This window comes from Stegastes partitus, unplaced genomic scaffold, assembly GCF_000690725.1.
Source record: "Stegastes partitus isolate 25-593 unplaced genomic scaffold, Stegastes_partitus-1.0.2 Scaffold1783, whole genome shotgun sequence".
NCBI classification, from domain to species: Eukaryota; Metazoa; Chordata; class Actinopteri; family Pomacentridae; genus Stegastes; species Stegastes partitus.
Window position 1 is genome coordinate 77,636 of NW_007579514.1, and position 21,817 is coordinate 99,452.

A 21,817-nucleotide genomic window follows, 5' to 3' on the forward strand; every position below is an offset into this window, starting at 1 on the left:
ACAGCAGGCTGCAAAGAAAGCTGCACTTGCAACAATATACTGGTAAAAGATCTGCAACATCTTGCTTTACACATTAAAGGACCTAAATTTTCTCAAGGAATAGAGTCCACTCTGTCCCTTCCTGTTCACAGCCGCTCGCCACTATTTCCAACAATATCCAACAGTATAAAAACACAGAGTGGCATTCAACACCAATAGTTCTTAGAGAAATTTACATCTGTGATTGATCTATTTAGGTTCTAAATAAGCTGCGTTGATAACAATAACTGAGATCCTTTTCGTGTTGTTCAAATCATTATCGCTATTCAAGCCATTCCTTTTGGGTTTTTTAATAGTGACAGTATGAGATATTATTAAATATGATCTGTATGCACCATCCAGACTGAAGCAATAAATTATACATGTGAGTGGAAAGAGTTTAGGGTTTCTTGGAGTAAACTTACAGTTTGCCATCAATGATCACTGAGCCCTTTGACAGTTCCACCACTGAACCCTGGAGCTTCAAAATGATGTATTTGATGGTAGAAGAACCACCAGTTTCTTGTCTTCTTATCTCAATGTTGAAGTCATTGTAACTGCTGTGGCATGACGAAGTCAGGATGTAGTTGCAGGTGGAGTGCAACTGGAAAATATCCCCGTCAAAGGTCTTGAAGTGGAAGTTTCCCCATGTGCTGCAAACCTGGCCATTGTGGACAGGACTCACACCTACAAAGAGATTGTTTTTGTTTTTTTTTAATTTTCTAAAGTCTTCATCTACATTAATAAATGATTACATATGGCCTACGTAGAAAAAAATCTAATCAAGACAACAACCTCTTATTGCTTCAGGAATCTGGAATATATTCACATCAGGGTTTGCCTCTGTTGGAAGAGATAAGAGTTATTTGTCTAGTAAACAATAATCAAATCTAAAACTGCATTATAACATAATAACGCTGCACTGTGCTGTAGCACATTAAACATTTGGACCGTTAATAGTCCAAACTGTTATACCTGTCAGTCTGAGTAATCAAGTATAATGTACATACCACTGTGCCAAGCGGCTACAATAGCAGACAGGCATAGCCATGGCAGCCAGTTGTTAGCCATAGCCATTCCCTTCTCCACAGGAATTCTGAGGAAGATGTGAAGGATGTACACTCCTTTATACCAGTAGGCAAGGCCTTAGCAGGTGAAGGAGTGGCATTCAGCTTCCTTCCCTGTGTTCCATGTTCTATTATATTTCCAATTCACTGGCCTGCACACACCTGATACGAACTACAAGGTGACAAACTATGCAAACAGATGACATTTGTAATGTAGAATTCATGTAAATAGTCTCACAACAAACATGGCGGTTGGTTGTTTTTCACTTTTCTTGTTCTTAAATCAGATTTATTTTGTAAGTTCTTGTATCAAACAAAACAGACTAAACAACAAAACAATTCTAAACAAAGAAACTGTGATTCTGAGTAAGGTTAATGGGAAGGGCTATGGCTACACAATATTCTGTTGGAATATTAGGTTTTGAGATTAATGGATGAACAGATCACACCAGAAAGTAGCTGCTAATTAATGGGTCAGAATAGGTGGACAAAGTGGACTCTCCTTGACAGTCTCCAAAGAAGTCAAAAGGAAGTCATGAAGAACTCAAGAAAGACTCAAGATGGACTAAAAGTGGTGCTTTCAGGTCCATCTTTTAAAGGGACTTTTTCATATCATTAACGCCGGAAGGGATCTGGTGCAACCTCCGTCAGGGAAGGCTGATGCCCAAATGCCTTCACAGAGTCACACTTTTACAATATTTTGTAGATATTAATATAAATGTAAAATGATAACATATTGTATTGCATTATTTCAGTGTGTACTCCTCAAAGACAGACAATCAAAATGGGACTAAACTAAACATACTGTGGTTATTGACATCAGTGGTTTGTGGTTATTTCTCTGAGCTGTGTTACGACTGTGGTTGTATCTGTGTGTAGTTTTCCCTGTGCTCTGTGTGCTTCCCCGCTGTGTGCATATTTAGTATGAAAATAGGGCTGTGTCGCACCAAAGACAGGATTGGCTGAACTACAAAGAATGCGGTACTTAAGGCGGAAAGACGACGTCGCCGGAAGTGCGGAGAGACTCAGATGGGCAGGCCATCCTTCACTGTGTCCCAACCAGAATACACAACTCAAGCACAGTGTTCTTTGTTAAGTTAAAACAAGTAATATATTAGATGAATGGAGTGAGCTTCCCACTTTTTGTTTTGCCCTTTTTCTCCTGGTTAAGTTAGAAAAGGAGGTTAGATTTTGTGCTTAATTTTGCTCCTTTTATTTGGTTCAGTAAGTTGGACTCCCAAAAGCATAGTGTGGTTTTGTTTGTTATTTTAGCGTAGAGTCAGTCTTAAGTTATACATTACCTCCAATATGTTTTTATTAACCACAGCCTTTGTCACAAAATCACAATTGCTGCAAATTAATGATTAACTTCTCCTTGAAAATGTTTTGCATGGCTTCTTGAGACCTGTGAAGGATAGCATTTCATGTTGTGCTCAAGTACCCCTTGACTGGGCGTAATAGTTGATATAAATAAAAGTTGAGTTCAAGAAAAAGAAATGATTGTCTTTAATTTGTCAAGTAATATTTGGTTTGGTGTGTGTTCTTCAATTTAGAACAAAGGCTCAATGACCAACGGTAAATAGGGTTCCTTCAATGTGGCTTATCAAAGTTTGATCCCAACTTCTTACAGGGTCAAAAGCTGGCCTAATCCACATTTTTGGGTGTTCTAGTCTGGAAGTGATGAGTGGAAAATCTGTGGAGGTCTTCTCATGACTTCCTCCTGAGAGCAACTTAACACTATCCTGACGTACCTGGAAAGTGTTTTTCTTTTTGATTCCCCATCTGACATTGTGCACATTGGTTTCTTTGCTCTGTTGATCAGAGTGTAAATGTCTTAGACTCCAGAGCTACAGAAGGTGGACAAAAATTTGCTTTTTCTTTGTTGAAGTCAGTTATGGCTGGGTAATCTTACAATTTTAAAATGTCATTTTTTAAAAGTACTTTCCCAGTAGCCAGTTTCATTTCAAAATGCAGTTTTTCATCCTAACAACTTACCTGTTGAAAAAATACTTTATTTTATTTCAAATATGTTCACATTTTCAATACTAAATTGGGAATGTTCTTACAAAAAATTGTGCCATCTGTAAAAATATACGGTATACCTGGGTAAGATGCCAACCGAGCAATAGATCATTATAGTGGTCTGAAGAAATTAAGAAAAATGGTATTGAGGTATGATGATATAATATTTTTTAAAAATTAAATATTAGATATTATTGTAATATTATATTGCATCTGTATTATATTAAATATATATACAGACCAAATATGCCTCTATGATTTATTTTTTTAGAAGAACATATACAAACTTTTTCCTCATTGTTAGCATGACAGTGCTGTGGAGGATTATCCAGGATGATTCAAAAGTATTGTTAACACACCAGCAGGTCATCTGCAAACAGGCAGGTGTTGTGATCATAGACTCTGCAGAGCCTCAGGCAAAGTAGTCTTTGGTGGACCACTGCTGAAGGGGGTGGTGGGGCAAACACCTGCCTGTTCAGAAAATAACATAATAGCATTTACTTCCATTAGACACTAAGCACATATTTTCACGTAAGTCCCCCCCCTACACAATGACGATAACTGTCTCTGCTACCAGAATGCTACACTGACAACTATGTAAAAACATAGTTTTTTACATATATTATATTACAAGTATTATCTCATCACATGATGGGGGAAAATAAAAACAAGATATACAAGATATAACTAACCCTGAAATGATCCTTTGGTCATTTTAAAGGCTAGCGTAACAGTAAATGAAAGAAGAGCTGAAAAGTAAATGTAGTGACATTACTCTGAGAATAGCTGAGGGCTGAAATGGTGGACACTAAAGTTTTGCTAAGCTAGATGATAGACATGTTTGTGGAGACATTCTTCATGTGGTCTGCAGGTATGTTATCTGGACTAGCAGTCTTTCAGGCATAAATATTAGAGAAGGCTCTCGTCACTTTGGTAGGAGATAGTTGTAATATCTGCTAGGTGCCAGTTTTAATTTCTGCACTGGGGTGACCTATATCTAACCTCCCCTTTTTTTCTAAAGTTCTTGAAAAAGCTGTTGCGAGCCAATTATGAGACCATCTGCACAGAAATGGTTATTTTGAAGAGTTTCAGTAAGGATTTAGAATACATCACAGTACAGAAACAGCCCTAGTGAAGGTCACCATTGATAGCCACAGACAGTGAATCTTTTTAGTGTCATTTGGCCCTGTTCTTATAGGATGAGGAGATGCAGTAAAAAATAAAAACCACAACAGTTGTTTCAGCTACAGTATGTCACATTTCTGCAAATGTTTTATTATATCATTTCATGGGACAACACTGAAGAAACGACACTTTGCTACAATGTAAAGTATTCAGTGTACAGCTTGTGTAACAGTGTAAATTTACTGTCCCCTCAAAATAACTAAAGAAGACTGAAGATTGAAACATGTCATTGGGATTAAATAAACCACACTGAACTGGTTTAAATCATATTTATCAGACAGATACTATTTTGTTCATGTTAGTGATGATTCTTCCACCCACATCAGAGTAAGTTATGAAGTTCACAGGATTCTGTGTTAGGACCAATATTATTTACTCTGTATGTACTCCCTTTAGGCAATATTATGAGAAAACACTGCATAAATTTCCATTGTTATGCAGATGATACCTCGTTATATTTATTTACAAAGTCAAATTAAACCAATCAACCAAACTCCAAGCATGTCTTCAGGCCCTAAAGGCCTGGGTGACCTGTAATTTTCTTCCCCTAAATTCAGACAAAACTGAGGTCATTGTATTTGGCCCTGAACACTTCAGAACCACACTTTCTAACCAGATAATAACTCTGGATGACTAAAAGAATTTCCACACCTCTGTTTAGTGATTGGCAGAGGATCAGCAAATTCAGCTGACTGTGAGGTGGCTGACATTGGCGTGACAGAGTTGCCCATGTGCAAACAGTGTTGCCAGGGAGTGGTCTGTATTGTTTGCTCTTCCTTTTTGTGATTTTTTTTGTTTGTTTGTTTATCCAAAAGGAGTCTGCGCATTGTTTAAGAAAAACGACAAGATTACAATTACAGAGCATTGCATATTGCTAAAATCCCAGTACAGTTAAGGACATTTCACTTATGTGCATGAAGATTTTGTAACAGTAAATGCTTTCTGTTTGTACTTGTGATAATAAGCAGTGATGAGGAAAAGTTCTGTCTTTTCAGGCAAGGTTCAGAGGCTCAGGATTCACTTTTAGTAGTATTCAAAGATCTAGTAGGAACACCCGCAACAACCAAATCTAATTTGAAACAGTGGGAATAACAGATAACCAGTATGAGGTGTTGTGGATTGATAATGATAGAAGTTAAATAAAGACAAACTAAGTATGCATGAGTATTTGTATTTGTTTTGCTTTATCATATTTTGACTCAAGTTCTGTTCAAGGTGTGGTCAGATCTTTGACTGATAAACATTTTTCACTTTTGTTTTCTTATCACCAGTAGTCATCTTTAACAATAGAAAAGCCTAACAGTGACTGTAATTCATAAGGAAGCTGAGATTACTTCAATTCAGTTCAGTTAATTATAGATCCATTTGCGTTACTGCACTGTCCACCCCAATGATATTATGTGACTTCCTGAAGTGGATCTGATGTAGGTTGCAGTCATGTGCGTGGCCATGCTGTCTGCACAGCAGCATTGATCAGCAATTGTTTTTGGTAATGTCTGAATCCTGTTGTTGGAAGCATGCTATATAAAATAACTTATTTTTTCTCCTTTCAGTCAACAATCATAATCATAAAACCAAAGTGCACTTTTAAAACTTTTTTTGCAAGATTATTAAAAGTCAAAAACAGATATCTCTCATCTGCAAAAGTACATCAGCACTGTAACAAATATCTATAGTTTTTATAGCATTTTTGCTGCAAAGTGGCCAAATATCCACTGTAGAACCTGTATGTTGCTGTAAATCAGCAATGCATTAAGATCAAACTTTACTGGCTAAATTTACAGTAAATACATTTTTACTGTGAATCACATTACCGTAATTTTGAGTGGGAATTTTCTGCAGTAAATTGTGCATTATTCCCAACAAATATATTTTCTTCATTGCCATGCAAAAGAGGTGGAACCGACATCATAATACTCTTTCTAACTTTCCCAGGTGTCTGCTGATGGCCGCCTGTTTTACCCTACACAGATTGTTTCACAAACTCACTGGTCAAAAGACTGTGACTCCAGCAGGTAACTCAGTTCATTACTTTATATTTTACATTAAATAGACGTAGTGTTGTCATGTAACAGTCCGGTGCGTCTAATGGTAACTGTCCTGAAAGAAAAGAAAAAAGACACACTTTCTTTAGCTAATAAGTTAGTGTGCATAGCTTTACTAAAGTAAACTACTTGCTAATGAACATTTGATACAGTTTGGTTTTGACATATTGTTGATAACATTAAAAGTTTAGTCAAGGAGTAATGTTGCTGGATAAAGGTTCCATTTAATTCTTGTGCATCAGTGCACGCATGGTGTTGGGTTGTTAGCTCGCTCCATCTGATAATGTTATCACTCATTTTTGTGTTGTTAGCTGCCATGAGAACAACTTCTTCCTCAGAATTCCTGTGGAGAAGGGAATGGCTATGGCTAACAACTGGCTGCCATGGCTATGCCTGTCTGCTATTGTAGCCGCTTGGCACAGTGGTATGTACATTATACTTGATTACTCAGACTGACAACCTGACAACTGAAGCGGGTCGAAGACAAATGAAACCACAAAAGGTAAGACTGTCTGTTACAGAATGTGTTCTCTGAGCTCCACAGTGGGGCAAACTGCAGCCACTAAGTTTTACTAGCTGAACCTGAGCATACAGCGCTCTCACTCCTCACTTGTGGCAGCAAATTCAACCCAACTGCATTAAGATTTTTTTGCTTTCCAATTTTTAACTCAATTAAAATTGGCGGACATTCCAGACAACCCCCCCAACACAGTGACGATAAATGTCTCTGCTACCAGAATGTTATCTGACAACTATGTAAAAACATAGTTTTTTCCATACTTTTGCTAAATGTAACATATATAATATAACAATATAGAAGTTTTATCTCATCAAATAATAAGTAAAGGTTGCTCAACAGTGAATGAAAGAAGAGCTGAAAAGTAAATGTAGTGACATTACTCTGAAAATAAAAAAATTTAAAAATTAAATGGCTCAGCTTGGCTGGGCTGATGCAGTTTCTCCTCTCGGTTATTATCTGCCCTGTTTTTGAGAAGAATCTCTCAGAGGGAACAGATGTTGCAGTCTCCCCTCCACAACCTTCACCAAGTGGGGGAAGACTGAGGCCTTGGCCTGCCACCAGCTCAGCCCAAGAAGGGTCTTGGTCAGGGAGCCAAGTACAAAAAACAATCAGTTTAACAGACCATCATAAGTCCTCTGCAGAGATGGGACAACCTGCCAGAGGGACAACTATCCCAGTACCACTTCATTGGTCAGCCATTTATAATCAGCTATTTAGCTGGAAGCTAAAGATGCTTCCATGCTGCAGGGTTTTGTTATTTATACTCCATTATTCATACTGGATGCCCTGGAGCCGCATTTTTAAAACTTTAAAGCAGCACAGATGGCTGGTACATGCCTCTGCACTCAGACATTGTAATTTGTTCTTTTCACACCATTGCTCTATGATTCTTCACACATTTATCTCACACCTGACATGACTCAATGTCATTTTTTATTTTTTTTTGCAATAATGAAGGCTAGATTTTATTTCATAAACCCATTTCACATGGTGTGATATACAATAAACTCACATGACTGTTAATGTGCAACAAAAGATTACCCAATTAATTTCTGCATTGCAAAGCATTTTTACAACAACTGAATTCCCTGAACTCAATGAGCCAATTAAAAAAGTGCCTGCAATTCAGATCTAGATTTAGACTTAGTTTCTGCAAACGAATGTTAATATTGGATAATTCTGTAAAACCATGTTTTATGGTTAATGACAACATTTTACATAGAAACCAATGTCAATGTTGTTTGCAATAGTCACTATAATTTATCTGTATGGCAACACTGTTAAGATTAGAGCGGATGTAATTTAAAACCCTTCTTTACCCATCCACTACCCTAACCTTGCACAAGTTGTAGAATGGACAAATAGAGATGCAATGTCTGTGGTACCAGACCTCTGTCTGAGCCTCAGAACCTGCTGGCTTTTATGCCTGTTAGTGGCAGAAAGGCTTTGAAAAATGCTAAGAGAACCAAACCTCATTTAGTCTGTAGGAAAGGTAACACTGACTCATGCCATATAAAAAAAAAGTTGCACAATGTTGAGATTTTCTGAGTCAACCTGAAATGTGACTGTGAGTGTGACAAACACCAGGACAAAGCGTGTTTGGAAAACATCACCTCCTTTAACCAACAGTGATAGCTCGGCTGAAAAAGCAGCTCGTGTGTTTTGGTTATTTGGTTGTCAGGGTCATTTTGGCGAAATCAGAATATATGTTTTTTAAGTGAAAGCAAGGTTACACATTCAATCTGATGAAAATTAAACTAGCATGCATAACTCGATATGTCAATATTAAAAATAATAATTAAAAAAATCTGTGGAAACTTCCCTTTTTATCATTCAGATGCATTGTGTATATGATCAAGTTGTTAAGGAATCCTTTTTTTGGCTCAACGAAAACAGAAGAGTTTTAGGCACCTCACATGTAGGCTATTTACTCTATTTACTGGTTTCATGATGTTTTATAAACTAATTACAATTGTGTCATGAAAAACAGCTTATGGGACACACTTAATTGTGATTTATTATTATTTTGTACCGTTAACTTTGCTGCAAGGTGGCGCAGTTGGGTAGCACTGTTGCCTCAGTCACCGGTTCACGTCCCAGTGGGGGCACTGGGATCCCTCTGCGTGGAGTTTGCATGTTCTCCCCGTGCAGCGTGGGTTCTCTCCGGCTTATCCAACTTCCTCCCACAGTCCAAAAACACGTTGAGGTTAATTGGTGATTCTAAATTGTCCGTAGGTGTGAATGTGAGTGTGCTTGGTTGTCTTAAGTGTAGCCCTGTGATAGACTGGCGACCTGTCCAGGGTGTCCCCTGCCTTTGCCTTAAGTCAGCTGGGATAGACTCCAGCTCCCCCGCGACCCTAATGAGGATTAAGCAATGTATAGATAATGGATGGATAGATAATGGATGGATGGACTGCTAACTTACAAATTTGGAATTTATATGACAAGGTGGCATTTAGCAAATGACAGTACAAACAGAACTGGGGCATGGGACCTCTAGAGGTGTGCTGTAGTGTCTGGCACCAGGATGTTGGCAGTTAACCCTCGGGGTTCTGTGGGTTGTTGTGTGAGGCCTTCATGAATTGGGCTTGTTCTGGCATATCCCATAGATGCTTGATTGAATTAGGTTCTGAGGAGCTTAGAGGCCTGGCCAACACCTTGGGTTTTTATATGTTCCTTGAACTGGTCTTCAACAATTTTTATGGTGCATCTGGGCACATTGTCCTGCTGAAGGATGCTACGGTTGTTGGTGAGTATCAAGGCAAGGAGGAGGTATGCTTGGTCTGGAACAAAGTTTAGGTGTGTGGTACGTGTCATGGTAACATCCATTTCAGACAGGACACTTTGTTATGATGAGTTATGATACTGAAACTCTAAACAGGAGGGGGTTGGAAGTCGGTTAGGAGGTGGGTTGCAGATCTGTCGAGGCTGGTGAAGCAGTGATGTGGTGAGCGTGGAGTGGGCTAAATGAATTAACGCTGTGTCACTTATAAAGTACGCTAAATTGGTGGGCTGGACTTGAGTAGTGAACGATCGGACAGAAAAGGGCCTTATGACGCATTGACTCTGCACCTGTATGAACGAACGCAAAAGCTCCAATATTGCCAGACCCAAGGTTACCAAGCAGAATATTGCATTGTAATAAAAGGATCAATGTTATACACTTTAGCTGCCAGTGACTTCATTATTGTGCTTGGTTTGTCTATGTACATGAACAATTTGCAAGAAACAATTATTGCAATAATCTAAAATTAGTTGGGCATCATGTCAGCTTCCATCAACAATCAACTTATAGTCAACAAGTTTTGTCTTTCAACTGAAATTACAAGATAGTCTACATTTTTAAAGCACATATAAATAAAAAGAAACATGTCTGTAATCAACCCCAGCCACTCAACTTTGTAAAACCCCCAGATCTGTCCACAGTACACAAAAGCCACAGGTACAATTGAACATGACGTGCAAGCGAGATAAGCCTGATGTGAAGGTGTGTAAGGCTGTTATCAGTGTGTATCAAGTTAATATACTGATAGCTTTAGGTGCTACTGTTTGCCTAATGGGAGTGGTGGTGGTGTTAGTTGGTGAAACCCAAGGAGTAAGAGGTCAAGAACAACAGCGTCATCCTTGCCAGACCACTAGACCCAGGAATATTGTTCATATTAAAGGATTTTGCTGTACATAATTTCCATGCAATGCCAATTTTCAGGTTAAGTTTACGACACCACTCAGTCACAACATTAAAACCGCTGACAAGGAAAGTGTATAACCTGATCATCTCCCTGCAATGTACGGTTCAGATGGGAAACTGGCAGTCATGCCAATGTTATTTTGACAAAAAAAAAAGACAAAAATTTATAGAAACTTGACCCATGGTGGTTAATGAATAGCAAAATAAATAAATAAATAAATCACTTAATACGATTGCTTTCTTTTTAATTTTTTTTTTTTTAATTTAGTTTTTAACTACAAAAATAGGCCTTAGCACCGTTAGTAACAGATTTTTCTTTCTTTCTTTTTTTTTTAAATAGACAGCCAAAATTTTGTTTTTCTCTGTGTTGCAGACTTGTTAGGATGGTCTTCTTTCCATCCCCAGAAACAGTTTCATCAGTTACTGCCTTGTTGCTGGGATAGTCTAATGCACATGGATTTTTCCATTTCCCAGGAGAGCCAGAAGGGGGAGCATCTGGGAATCTGAAGAAATCCTCATCCTCTGCCTCTTTCTCGAAAACCTTCCTCAGCTTCCAGTGCTACTGCTCCTCTACTTGTCTGCAGCTCTGACTCAGGAGATATGTGTGATTCATCCATCTGCACACTGTCCTTGCTCTGTTGTTTATGGGAAAGAGATAGGTTTTTGGTGACAAAGACCTTAAGATCAGTGAGGTGGGGGATTTTTAAATAACCAGGGGAGTCAGGCACAGCTTCTCTGGGCTGTAGCACTACATCCAGTGTGACCCTCAGGAGCGGATGGAGATTGAGCTCAGCCAGGATGACTCCTGTGGATTCATGCTGAGTTTAAAGTGACTCTGAACTCAGGAAGGTATGGAGCCCGTCTGGTGACATCGATAAGAAATAAAAATAACTCGTTCCCAGTCGTGGCCACGAGTTATTAATGCGTGGGAACGACATAGTTAAATTGTGGCCTGGCATTACTAATATGAAGAAACAAGAGAAGTTGTGGAGCAAAAGTGACACAGTGCGGTCATACCAGCTGTCGATTAAGGATAACAGGCGTACTTGCATGAAACATGGAGCATTTTGATTTGATTTCATTTTATTTTAACCTTGGAATGAACTACACCGATATCCTGCGATCTCTTGCGATGAAACACCGTGTGATAACTATGTCGTTCCCACACATTAATATCTCGTGGCCATGATTTATTAATGCGTGGGAACGAGTTATTTTTATTTCTTATCGATGTCACCAGACGGGCTCCGTAGGAAGGTGATCATCCCTGTGTTTATACTAGGAACCAATGTAGGAGGCTGTTGTGATCTTTGGTTTGGGTTACTCTTTCTGTAAGGTTTGTCACACCAAGTAAATCAGGTTAAAATCAGTCACTCTGTAGAAGAGGTAACATTGACTCATTTGCCACATAAAAAAGTTGCACAATGTTGAGATTTTCTAAGTTCACTGGAAATGTGACAACACTGGATCAATATGTGTTTTTGGACAACATCACCTCCTTTAACCAATAGTGATATTTGGTCATCGAAATTATTTTGGTGAAATCTGAACTTTTTTTTTTTTTTTTTTAATCAACGGAAGTTTACATGGCAAATATTTAATACAATAAAAATAGCACTGGCATGCAATGTGTACATAAAACAATCAGTGGAAGCTTTCAGTTTTATCACTTTGATGTATTTTTTATAATCAAATTGTTAAGCAATAGTTATGTGGCCCAATGAAACAGGATAGTTTTGACAGTGACACGTGTAGGCTATATAGTCTATTTTCTAGTTTCATGAGGTCTTATAAACTAATTCTAATTATGTCATGGGAAACAGTAGATTATGGGACATACTTAAAAAATGGTTACTTGTTTTTTGTTAGTATTTTGTACTTTTAACTTAAAAATGTAGGATTTGTTTGACACAGTGCCATTTTGGCAGATTAAAACACAAAGCGAGTCAGAGAATGGGCATGGGACCTCTGGATGTGTGCTGTGGTGTCTGGCACTAGGACACTGGCAGTTAACCCTCTTGGTCCTGTGGTTTGCGGTGTGAGGCTTCCATGAATTGGGCTTGTTGTCTCCCATGATTGGCATGAGGGTCTTTCTGAAAGTATGTCTATGAGGCAACCTTACAACTTGGTGAAGGTGGTATTGGTGTTCACCTGCGTTTCTCCCTTTTCTATGATGTTTTGCTAAATGGTTTGACATTCAAGTTCTTTCTTTTCTCTGTGGTTTTGGACATAGCCAGGAGTGCAGAGTGGTCCATTAAAACTGTAAAAAGTGTTCCTCCAGGTAAACCCTCAACTTCCCCACAGTCCATACCACAGCGAGACATTTAAGTTCTGTGGCTAAGTAGGTTTATTCAGCTGGGTTGCCCACATTTTGTATGCTGTACCAGTACGGCACCAAGACTAACTTCATTGACATCTGTGTAGACCAAGAACAGGAGGTTGAAGTTTAAATGTTCCTGTACAACTGGACAGTGGCAAACAAGCGGAGTTTGACTCGCTCGTCACTCTTCAGCCTTCTGGCATATTTATTGAGGGTATCATAGCAGGCTGTGTTGGCATTATCCCAGACCTGAGCATCCATACAATCACCAGTCAGCACGGTACCTGCTAACAATGGTAACATGAACTCAAAATGCGATGACGTCATGTCTGGACGTACAGTGTAACCGTGAACAGAACAACACTGTAATGTATATTGAGTAAGGGCGCCATCTACTGGCCATACTTAACACCCCCACTTGCACTTCGCTCAGTTGGGTTACATGAAAACAAAAGCAAGTTTTCTGCTTTACCTTAACAATATGACCGCGCTTTTGCACTTTTAGATGCAAAACGCGTCCTGAGCAAACTTTTTCAGTTTAAACTTTGTAGCTGGCTTTGTCATTACATTAGCAATCATTTGCTCAGTAGGATAGTACTCAAAGATTACTTTTCCATTATTTATGCTTCCCTTAAGAAACAATACTTATATGAGTACAATTTAAAGGACTTGGATCATGAAATAGACCCAGACAATGATTTCTTCTCCACCTTTAGCCACAAGTGCCACAACTACACTGATAAACAGTACAACCAGAACATTAAGTCAAAGGACAAATTATCAATTATCCACTTCAACAGCAGAAGCCTGTATGCAAACTTTGATTAGATCAATTAATTTCTGCATACATTTTCACACCTGTTTAACATCTGTGCAACATCTGAAACACGCAAAAAGGTCTTTGAGCTGTTATGAACTGAGGTACAAAAATAGACAAAAAAAAAGTGGAGGAGGTGTAGTGATATATGTGGATAAAAGGCTGGACTTCAAGGTATTGGATAACATGACAACTGTGGTAGATAACCTATTATAATGCATAACATTTGAGATCTGCAATGGAAGGAATAAAAATATCAGAATTAGTTGTATATATAGGTCACTGGGATCAATTATCTATTACTGCTTAACCCTCACTAGGGTCATGGGGGACTGGAGCCTATCCCAGCTAACTCAGGGTGAAGGCAGGGGACACCCTGGACAGGTCACCAGTCTATCACAGGGCTACACTTGGATACAGACAACCAAGCACACTCACATTCACACCTACGGACAATTTAGAATCACAAATTAACCTCAGTATGTTTTTGGACCTTGTAGGACGAAGCCGGAGAACCCGGAGAGAACCCACGCTGCACGGAGAGAACATGCAAACTCCACGCAGAGATCCATGCAGATCCTGGTGCCCCCACCGGGGGGGTGACCTTTTTGCTGTGAGACAACAGTGCGACCAACTGCGCCACCTTGCAGCCCCTGTTAAATAATAATAATAATAATAATAATAATAATAATGTATTTGTCAATACAATGTACAGTTTGAGCTTTTTTCCAAAAATCACCAGACTCAGCATAATTACATCCAATATATTCACTAATGAAATTGACAATAACACAGTAAGCGGACTATTAATTAATGATATCAGTGATCAACCGCCAGTTTTCACAGTATATTATAACAGTTTTAGGAATATTAAGCCAAACAAATACAATACAGACAAGTGAGGACAGAAGAATCCATCAGTGCACTAGAGAATGACCTACTGGCACAGAACTGGGGTGTGATAGCGCATATGAAATATTCTTGGAAATATTTCTGTCACTATATGATAAACATTGTCCAATCACAGAATATATCAGAAATTTGTTTTTCTTGCCATTTCTCTTTTGGTCATGGTGTCATGGTGTCCCGAGTGAACTATTTTAAGTGTGCATGAGTTTGATAAAAGTGCTGTTTTGAAATGTTCTTTGTAAAAAAAATGGTCTTGTTTTGTCCAGCTGTGCCTCCAGGAAAGCAGCAGCAGCAGCAGCAGCCGCAGCATGGTGTGTTTTGTGGCAGAAAAAGCACACAGCACCTGGTATTCCCAAGCGGTCTCCCATCCAAGTACTAACCAGGCCCAACCCTGCTTAGCTTCTGAGATCAGGCGCATTCAGGCTGGTATGGCCATAAGCAGCAGTAAAGGGAACAAACACACTATTTATGGAGGCAAAGTGGAATATTTAGCAAGTCTTCTCCTTAGCTTGACAATTGCAATGCATCATACACGTATGTTTACAACTGCATCTATACACGGCTCAATCCTCTGTGGGGTTGCGGTGGGGGGGCAACTCTCCCAGCCGACTCGGGGCCAAGGCGGGGGACAGCCTGGACAGGTCACCAGTCTATCACAGGGCTCCACTTGGAGACAGACAAGCAATCTCACACTGACACCCACGGACAATTTCGGATGGCCAACCAACCTTCAGCCTGTGTCCGGCATGTGGGAGGAAAGCGCAGAACCCGGTGAAAAGTCACGGTGCACAGGGCACAACATGCAAAGTCAGCGGTGGCCACGGTGCTAACAACCCAGCCACTGTGCGGCGCTCTTTTAACGTCCGCAGTCAGCAGCAGCTCCTCTGACACTGGGAGGAAGAAGCATCTTCCACTAGGACCCAGTAAAAACAGAAGAAGTCTCCAATGAGTCATTGTTATGCATAATATTAATTTCATTTTCAAATGTTGATGTTGCTCCTACTGTAACTCCCCAGCTGACTTAGGGCGAAGGCATCCTACTGTAACTGCAAAGAAAGAAATTTTTAAAAAGCCTCCAATGAGACATTTTGAAATAATAATAACAATAAGAAGAAAAACACTATATGCACAAAATTAACTCTATTTCATTTTATGATGTTGTTCCTACTGTGACTGCAAAAGGCCAAAAAAAAAGCAGAAGAAAAAAAGAAGACGCTAATGAGCCATTTAGATCAATAAAAATGTTCACTTTCTGCATATAATTAATTATATTTTTAAATTTAGATGTTCTCACTGAAACTGCAAAAAATAAAATAAAATAAAATAAAATAAACAGAGAAAGGCAGAAAAAGAAAACTGATAAAACATACCTCAAAAAAAAGGTTGATTGTTGTTGACACAGGTTGATTTTTGCCAATTAAATGAGAATTGTTGGGTGTAGGAACAAAGTTGTGTCTTAATGTCATTGATGGTTAAATTTCTGATAAAGGAAGTCAAATCACCAAACCAAAGCCAAAAACAAGAGCGACAATTATTAGCAGGTAAAGTTTTCACAAAACAGTTCAAGAATATTATGAGTAATATTACACAGATGCCCCATGATTTACTAGATCTACTAGACTACATTTTGTCATATGTGTATTTTGTTTTTATATGCGCCCCAAAACTGAAATATTGTCATTCTGTTATCAACTTTAAAGCCATTCATTTCAATAAATCAGTCAATTCTGTCTTCAGATTGCTGGTTTTGTTGTGACCAACAGTTCAAAACCCAAAGATTTGTAATTTACTATGACAAAAGCATCAAAGTTTAAAAACTGAGAATGTGGATCAAAGTAATATTTGATGTTTTTGCATAAAAATAAAGCTATGATATCTAATATTTCCAAATTAAAATGTCTAGAAACATATGCCTGGTTTGTCACTTCTAAAAGCAGGTTACTGTCTGTGAACACTTCAGGGAATAAAATCCTCTAATTTATTTCCGTTAGACACAAGGTCCATCCTTCCATCCATTATCTATACACCGCTTAATCCTCACTAGGGTCGCGGGGAGGCTGGAGTCTATCCCAGCTGACTTCAGGCAGGAGACACCCTGGACAGGTCACCAGTCTATCACAGGGCTACACTTAGAGACAGACAACCAAGCACACTCACATTCACACCCACGGACAATTTAGAATCACCAATTAACCTCAACATGTTTTTGGACTGTGTGGGAGAACCCGGAACCCGGAGAGAACCCATGCTGCAGAACATGCAAACTCCACACAGAAAGATTCCGGTAGAACAGAAAGAACCGGCAACCTTCTTGCTGCGAGGCAACAGTGCTACCAACTGCGCCACCCTGCAGCCCTCCTATTAATCATTCTTACCATATTTTTTAAAAAAACTGTGTAGAGATTTGGGGTAATAGTTACAAAAGTTCGATACATTCACTATTTATTCTCCAAGAAAGGGCAATAAGGATAATTCATAAGCTCGGGTATCTGGAACACCAACTCCCTATTCTTACACTCAAAATTACTCAAAATTACAGAATCAGAAATCTGATCAGAATTACAAATCTGGTGGGATTTCAAATGGGACAAATAATGTACAAGGCCAACAATAAAACACTACCAGGAAATATTCTAAAATTGTTCAGTGGTCAAAAAGGAAGCTATAAGAACACACAACTTAAAAACATATTCAAAATAAATATCACAATCAATCAATGAATCAATACTTAATATCAATGTGTTTGCACATTTGCCTGGTTACTGGATTTCTGGCTCGTGCTATAGTACCTTGGTACCACTTTTGTTTGAGCATACTGATAGCTGTCAATACCTCTAAGTAACTATTCCAAGTAGCTACATTCCTGTATACTGCCTCACAGGTAGATAATGCTGCTGTAGGTTGTTTCCTTGTTCTCCAAGAGATCAAAGAGCTTCCTTAACTTAGACTAACAAAACAGCCTGTTGTACTGTGCCTGTCTGTTACATCTAATGCCCAGTCTGCATCCCTGTACATTCGTAGACCTAGTTCCTCAGTGTAATTTTTCTTTTTTTTTTAAATAACTCCTGTTCTGCTGCTCCTTTAAGGTACCTGAACACGTTTTATTGTGTTCCAGTGTTCCACTGTTGGTCCCAGAAGTGCTGAGATAATTGACTGACCATGAAAATTATATCTGGTCAGTGCATGTAGATGGGTAAATTACTATTTCAGAAAACTGGTCGATCATTGGTTGATCTATGTAGTGCTACACACATTTCCCTTCATTAGAGAAAGTTAAGATTCACCTGGGAGCAATTTAAAAATTCAAGACAGATTTAGAAAAAAGTCAAATGGAAATGTATACAAATATGCTCGACATATTATGACAACTTGTTCAACCTTGCCTATACAGCAGAGCAGAGAGGAAGAGACAGTGGTGACAGCATGGCTTTCTCCAAGAGAAGGAAGTTGGATGAGGAAAACCGTTGTTTTGAAGATGAGTGGTTGGAGAAGTTGATGTTCATTCTTCCATCAAGCAGTTTAAAACCAGTGTGTCTCATATGCTCCGAAAACGTGGCATAAATTAAAAGTGGCAGCGTCAAGCGCCACTACGAGACACAGCACAGCTCTTTGGAGAAAAGTTATCCCCTGATGTCTGAGCTGAGGGCACACAAAATAACCGAGCTGAAAGCCCAGTATGACAGGTCATCACACAGACATTTTCAGCCCAGCAACGTGCCAACGAATATTCACTAAAGATATTGTGGATTTTGGGGCAACATAAAAAAATTTTTAGTGATGGGACATGGTGAAGGAGTGCACGATGTCGTTGAGACATTATTAGAGGGAAAACAAAAAGACGAGATGAGTCTACAGATGTTGCTGATAACGCCCAGCTTTTGGTGTATGTCAGATTTTGTTCACAAAGATAAGAAGGAGCTCTTTGAGGACCTGTTGGGTGGAACACCACTTGAAACACACACAAGAGGAGAGGACATATATGCAGCAACAAAAGAGATGCTGAGAAAGAGGGGAATAGATCTGAAGTAGGTTGTCTCTGTCACCACGGATGGTGCCCCTGCCATGATGGGAAAAGAGAGGGGGGCTGTGCCCCGGATGAAAGAGGACAACCCATATATTTTTCCTTGCCACTGTCTCATCCATCAGACTGTGCTGTGGGCCACTCTATTGGAACATTTTGCTGAAGCAATGCACACAGCGGTGAAACTCAACTTCCTTAGGACGTCCTCATCCCTTCAGCATCGCCTCCTGAGAGAATTTCTGGAAGCTGTTGAGGCAAATGCCAATGACCTGCTACTGCACAACAATGTGAGGTGGCTGAGTAAAGGCAATGCACTGGGATGTTTCTGGTCTGTTCGAAAAGAAAGCAGCTTTCTTAGAGCAGGTCAAGTGTCAGAGAGCAGCACAGTTTTCTTTTATTTTTGCAAGATGAGCACAGGATGGATATGGTTGCCTTTTTGGTTGACATCCCATCTTAATGAGCTCAATTTAAAGCTGCAGGGTCAGAACATCTCAGTTGCTGATTTGATGACAGCTGTTTGCTCTTTCCAGAGGACGCTGGACATTTTCAAAGAAAATCTTGAAGGAGAGCGTGAACACTTCCCAAAACTGCAGGAACAGATTCAGGGTGAGAGAGATGCTTCTCCCTATGTTGAGTTCATAAACAAGCTGATTGAAAACTTCAGTGATAGGTTCAACAGCTTCTGCCTTGGGCAGCAGCTCCTCCTGCTAATCCAGAATCCTTTTCTCATCAGAGAAGTCAGAGGATTTTAGAAGGAGGTGACACCGACATTCAAGTGGGCACATGCAGGATCTCTACAGCTTGAGCTCATTGATCTGCAAGGAAATGCTGCATTAAGAGAGCATTTTGAGGCAACTGACCCTGCTACTTTCTGGCTACAGACCGTGTCTGAGAGTGTGTTCCCTCGTCCAACCAAAGTAGCACTGGACACCTTGACTATGTTTGGATTGAGTTTACAGCTGTGAGTCAGCTTTTTCCACTGTGAGTCAGCTTTTTTCACTGTGAACATTATCAAAAACAAGTACCGTTCTAGGCTCACCAATGAACACCTACATATCTGCATGAGAATGGCACTGACTCCATTCCAACCAAGATTTAAATTACTGGCAGGGCAGTCACATGCTCATTTCTCTCATTAATAAAAGAATGAAGAAGAAGAAGAAGAAGAAGANTATATGATAAACATTGTCCAATCACAGAATATATCAGAAATTTGTTTTTCTTGCCATTTCTCTTTTGGTCATGGTGTCATGGTGTCCCGAGTGAATTATTTCAAGTGTGCATGAGTTTGATAGAGGGGTCCTTTAGGTTTAGGTGGGGGTCCTTATACCGAAGCACTTTAGGTTGCACTGGGGGTTGCTACATGGGAGTGGTTGCAACTGTGGTTGACCTCAGTGGGCTCTGTTGGACAGCCTCCTTCCGTGAGCCATTTAGTCCTTCCTTCTCCTCCTTCTTCTCCTCCTCCTCCTCCTCCCCCTCTTCATCTTCCTTCCACCGGTGGACTTTGACTGCAGATGAAGTCATCATGGACGGAGCTCTTCTTCACACTGAGTTACGAGTCATTCTCTTCGGTGAAAGGTATGAAACAACGTATTCATGGTGACAATAAAAATACAACAAAAAAGAAAAAAATGTTATAGCTTTGTTTCAGTGATTCATGATCATGAATCCACCTTTCATTAATCTTTCATCATTTAAAATAAGAAGCTGGTCAAATTGTGTTTTTCCTCCATATTCAAATTGTCAAAGCTACATGCTTCAGGTTAATAAGTTACACAATTGAACAACAAATTCAAAGATTAAAGCTGCAAGCAGCGTTTGTCGGGTCCTCGGTCCGCGCTGCCACCTCATGCCCGTCTGACCGTTCTTCAAGTTAAACCTGCTTTAAGTTGAAGGAGCCATGTTTCTGTCTCTGCTCAGCCTGTCAGTGAGTCACATGACCAGCTGCATCCAGCTGTGATGATGTCATTGTTCTGCATGGCCCTGGCTGAGAGAGAGCAGAGACTTTTACTCTGTTTCACTCTCCCATACAGCCACAATTTTCACCAAATATGTGTAAAAACAACATATCTTTGTGAGAAATCTTGTTTGGAAGCCATCAGTGTGACTTTTAAAGTTGTAGGACCTCTAGTTTTTTGTGTAGATCACCAAATGTCACAGCATGTCTGCACATGTCCCATAGACAGCCATACAAAGGATGAGCTGGAGCCATATTTCTCAGTCTGCTCAGCCTCACATTGTCAGAGGGGGCATTCCAGAATTGAGGACATTTGGGCTTTAAAAATGTTGAAAAACAAACCTTCTCTTTTTCATTTTTCTGTGATGTATTCATTAATAATAGGTAATCAGCCATAAAAATCTTGATTGGCTCAGCTCAGGGATTAATACATTAACTGTCCATGGATCACAAAGGCAGTACAAAAAGAAAAAATACACTTCACAGGGTTTTCATAAGACAAAGAACTAAAGAGGCAGAAAATAGATTTTTTAAAAATATTTTTTAAAAAACAAGTTAATTCATATTATAAGGAAAAGTAAAATAGAATACTATTGGAAAATACTTGAAGATAACAAAAACAATATTAAGGAAATATGCAATAGACTGAACAGTATTGTAAGAAATAGCATGAGACTAACAAGTTGTCCTAGCTATTTCATTGACAAAGATAAGGAGCATTATAATATGGAGGACAGAGCTAACCGATTTAATAATTACTTTGTAAATGTTGGACCTGACTTCGCAGCAAGAATCCCAAATCCAGGAACAACTGGAGAAAAACCAGTCATGCTGCCAGAGGGTCAGCTGAAGTCCCAGCTCAATATTTCTCAAAGCAATGGATGAGAAAGAAATACTGACATTGTCAAGGAATGTAAAAACAAAAGGTCTGCTGATGTGAATGACATTGATATGACATTAGTAAAAACAAAAAAAAAGTCATTGAGGAGATTTCAAAATCGTTAAAACATCGGTAACATCTGTAAACAAAATAAAAATAGCAAAGGTAATACCTCTATACAAAACTGGGAACAAACACCACTTCACAAACTACAGGCCTGTCTCACTACTTACACAATTCTCCAAAATATTAGAAAAACTCTTCAACAACAGATTGGACTCATTCTTAGAAAAGACAGCCAGTATGGATTCAGACCAAACAGATCAACATCATTAGTAATCATAGAATCAACCAAAAAAAAAAAAAAA

The 21,817-nt window shown here is 39.2% G+C and overlaps 1 protein-coding gene across 1 annotated transcript in view; it reads right to left on the minus strand.

Annotated features, from left to right (window-relative positions):
- The window catches only part of LOC103372586 (mucin-5AC-like), a 68,432-nt gene that overhangs the window by 38,631 nt on the left and 7,984 nt on the right, over nt 1-21,817 (minus strand). The window contains exons 2-3 of the mRNA XM_008302267.1: nt 1,029-1,114; nt 444-705 (exon numbers count right to left, since the gene is read on the minus strand). Of these exons, the coding sequence (XP_008300489.1) occupies nt 444-705; nt 1,029-1,114 (348 nt within the window). The remainder of the gene's footprint in view (nt 1-443; nt 706-1,028; nt 1,115-21,817) is intronic.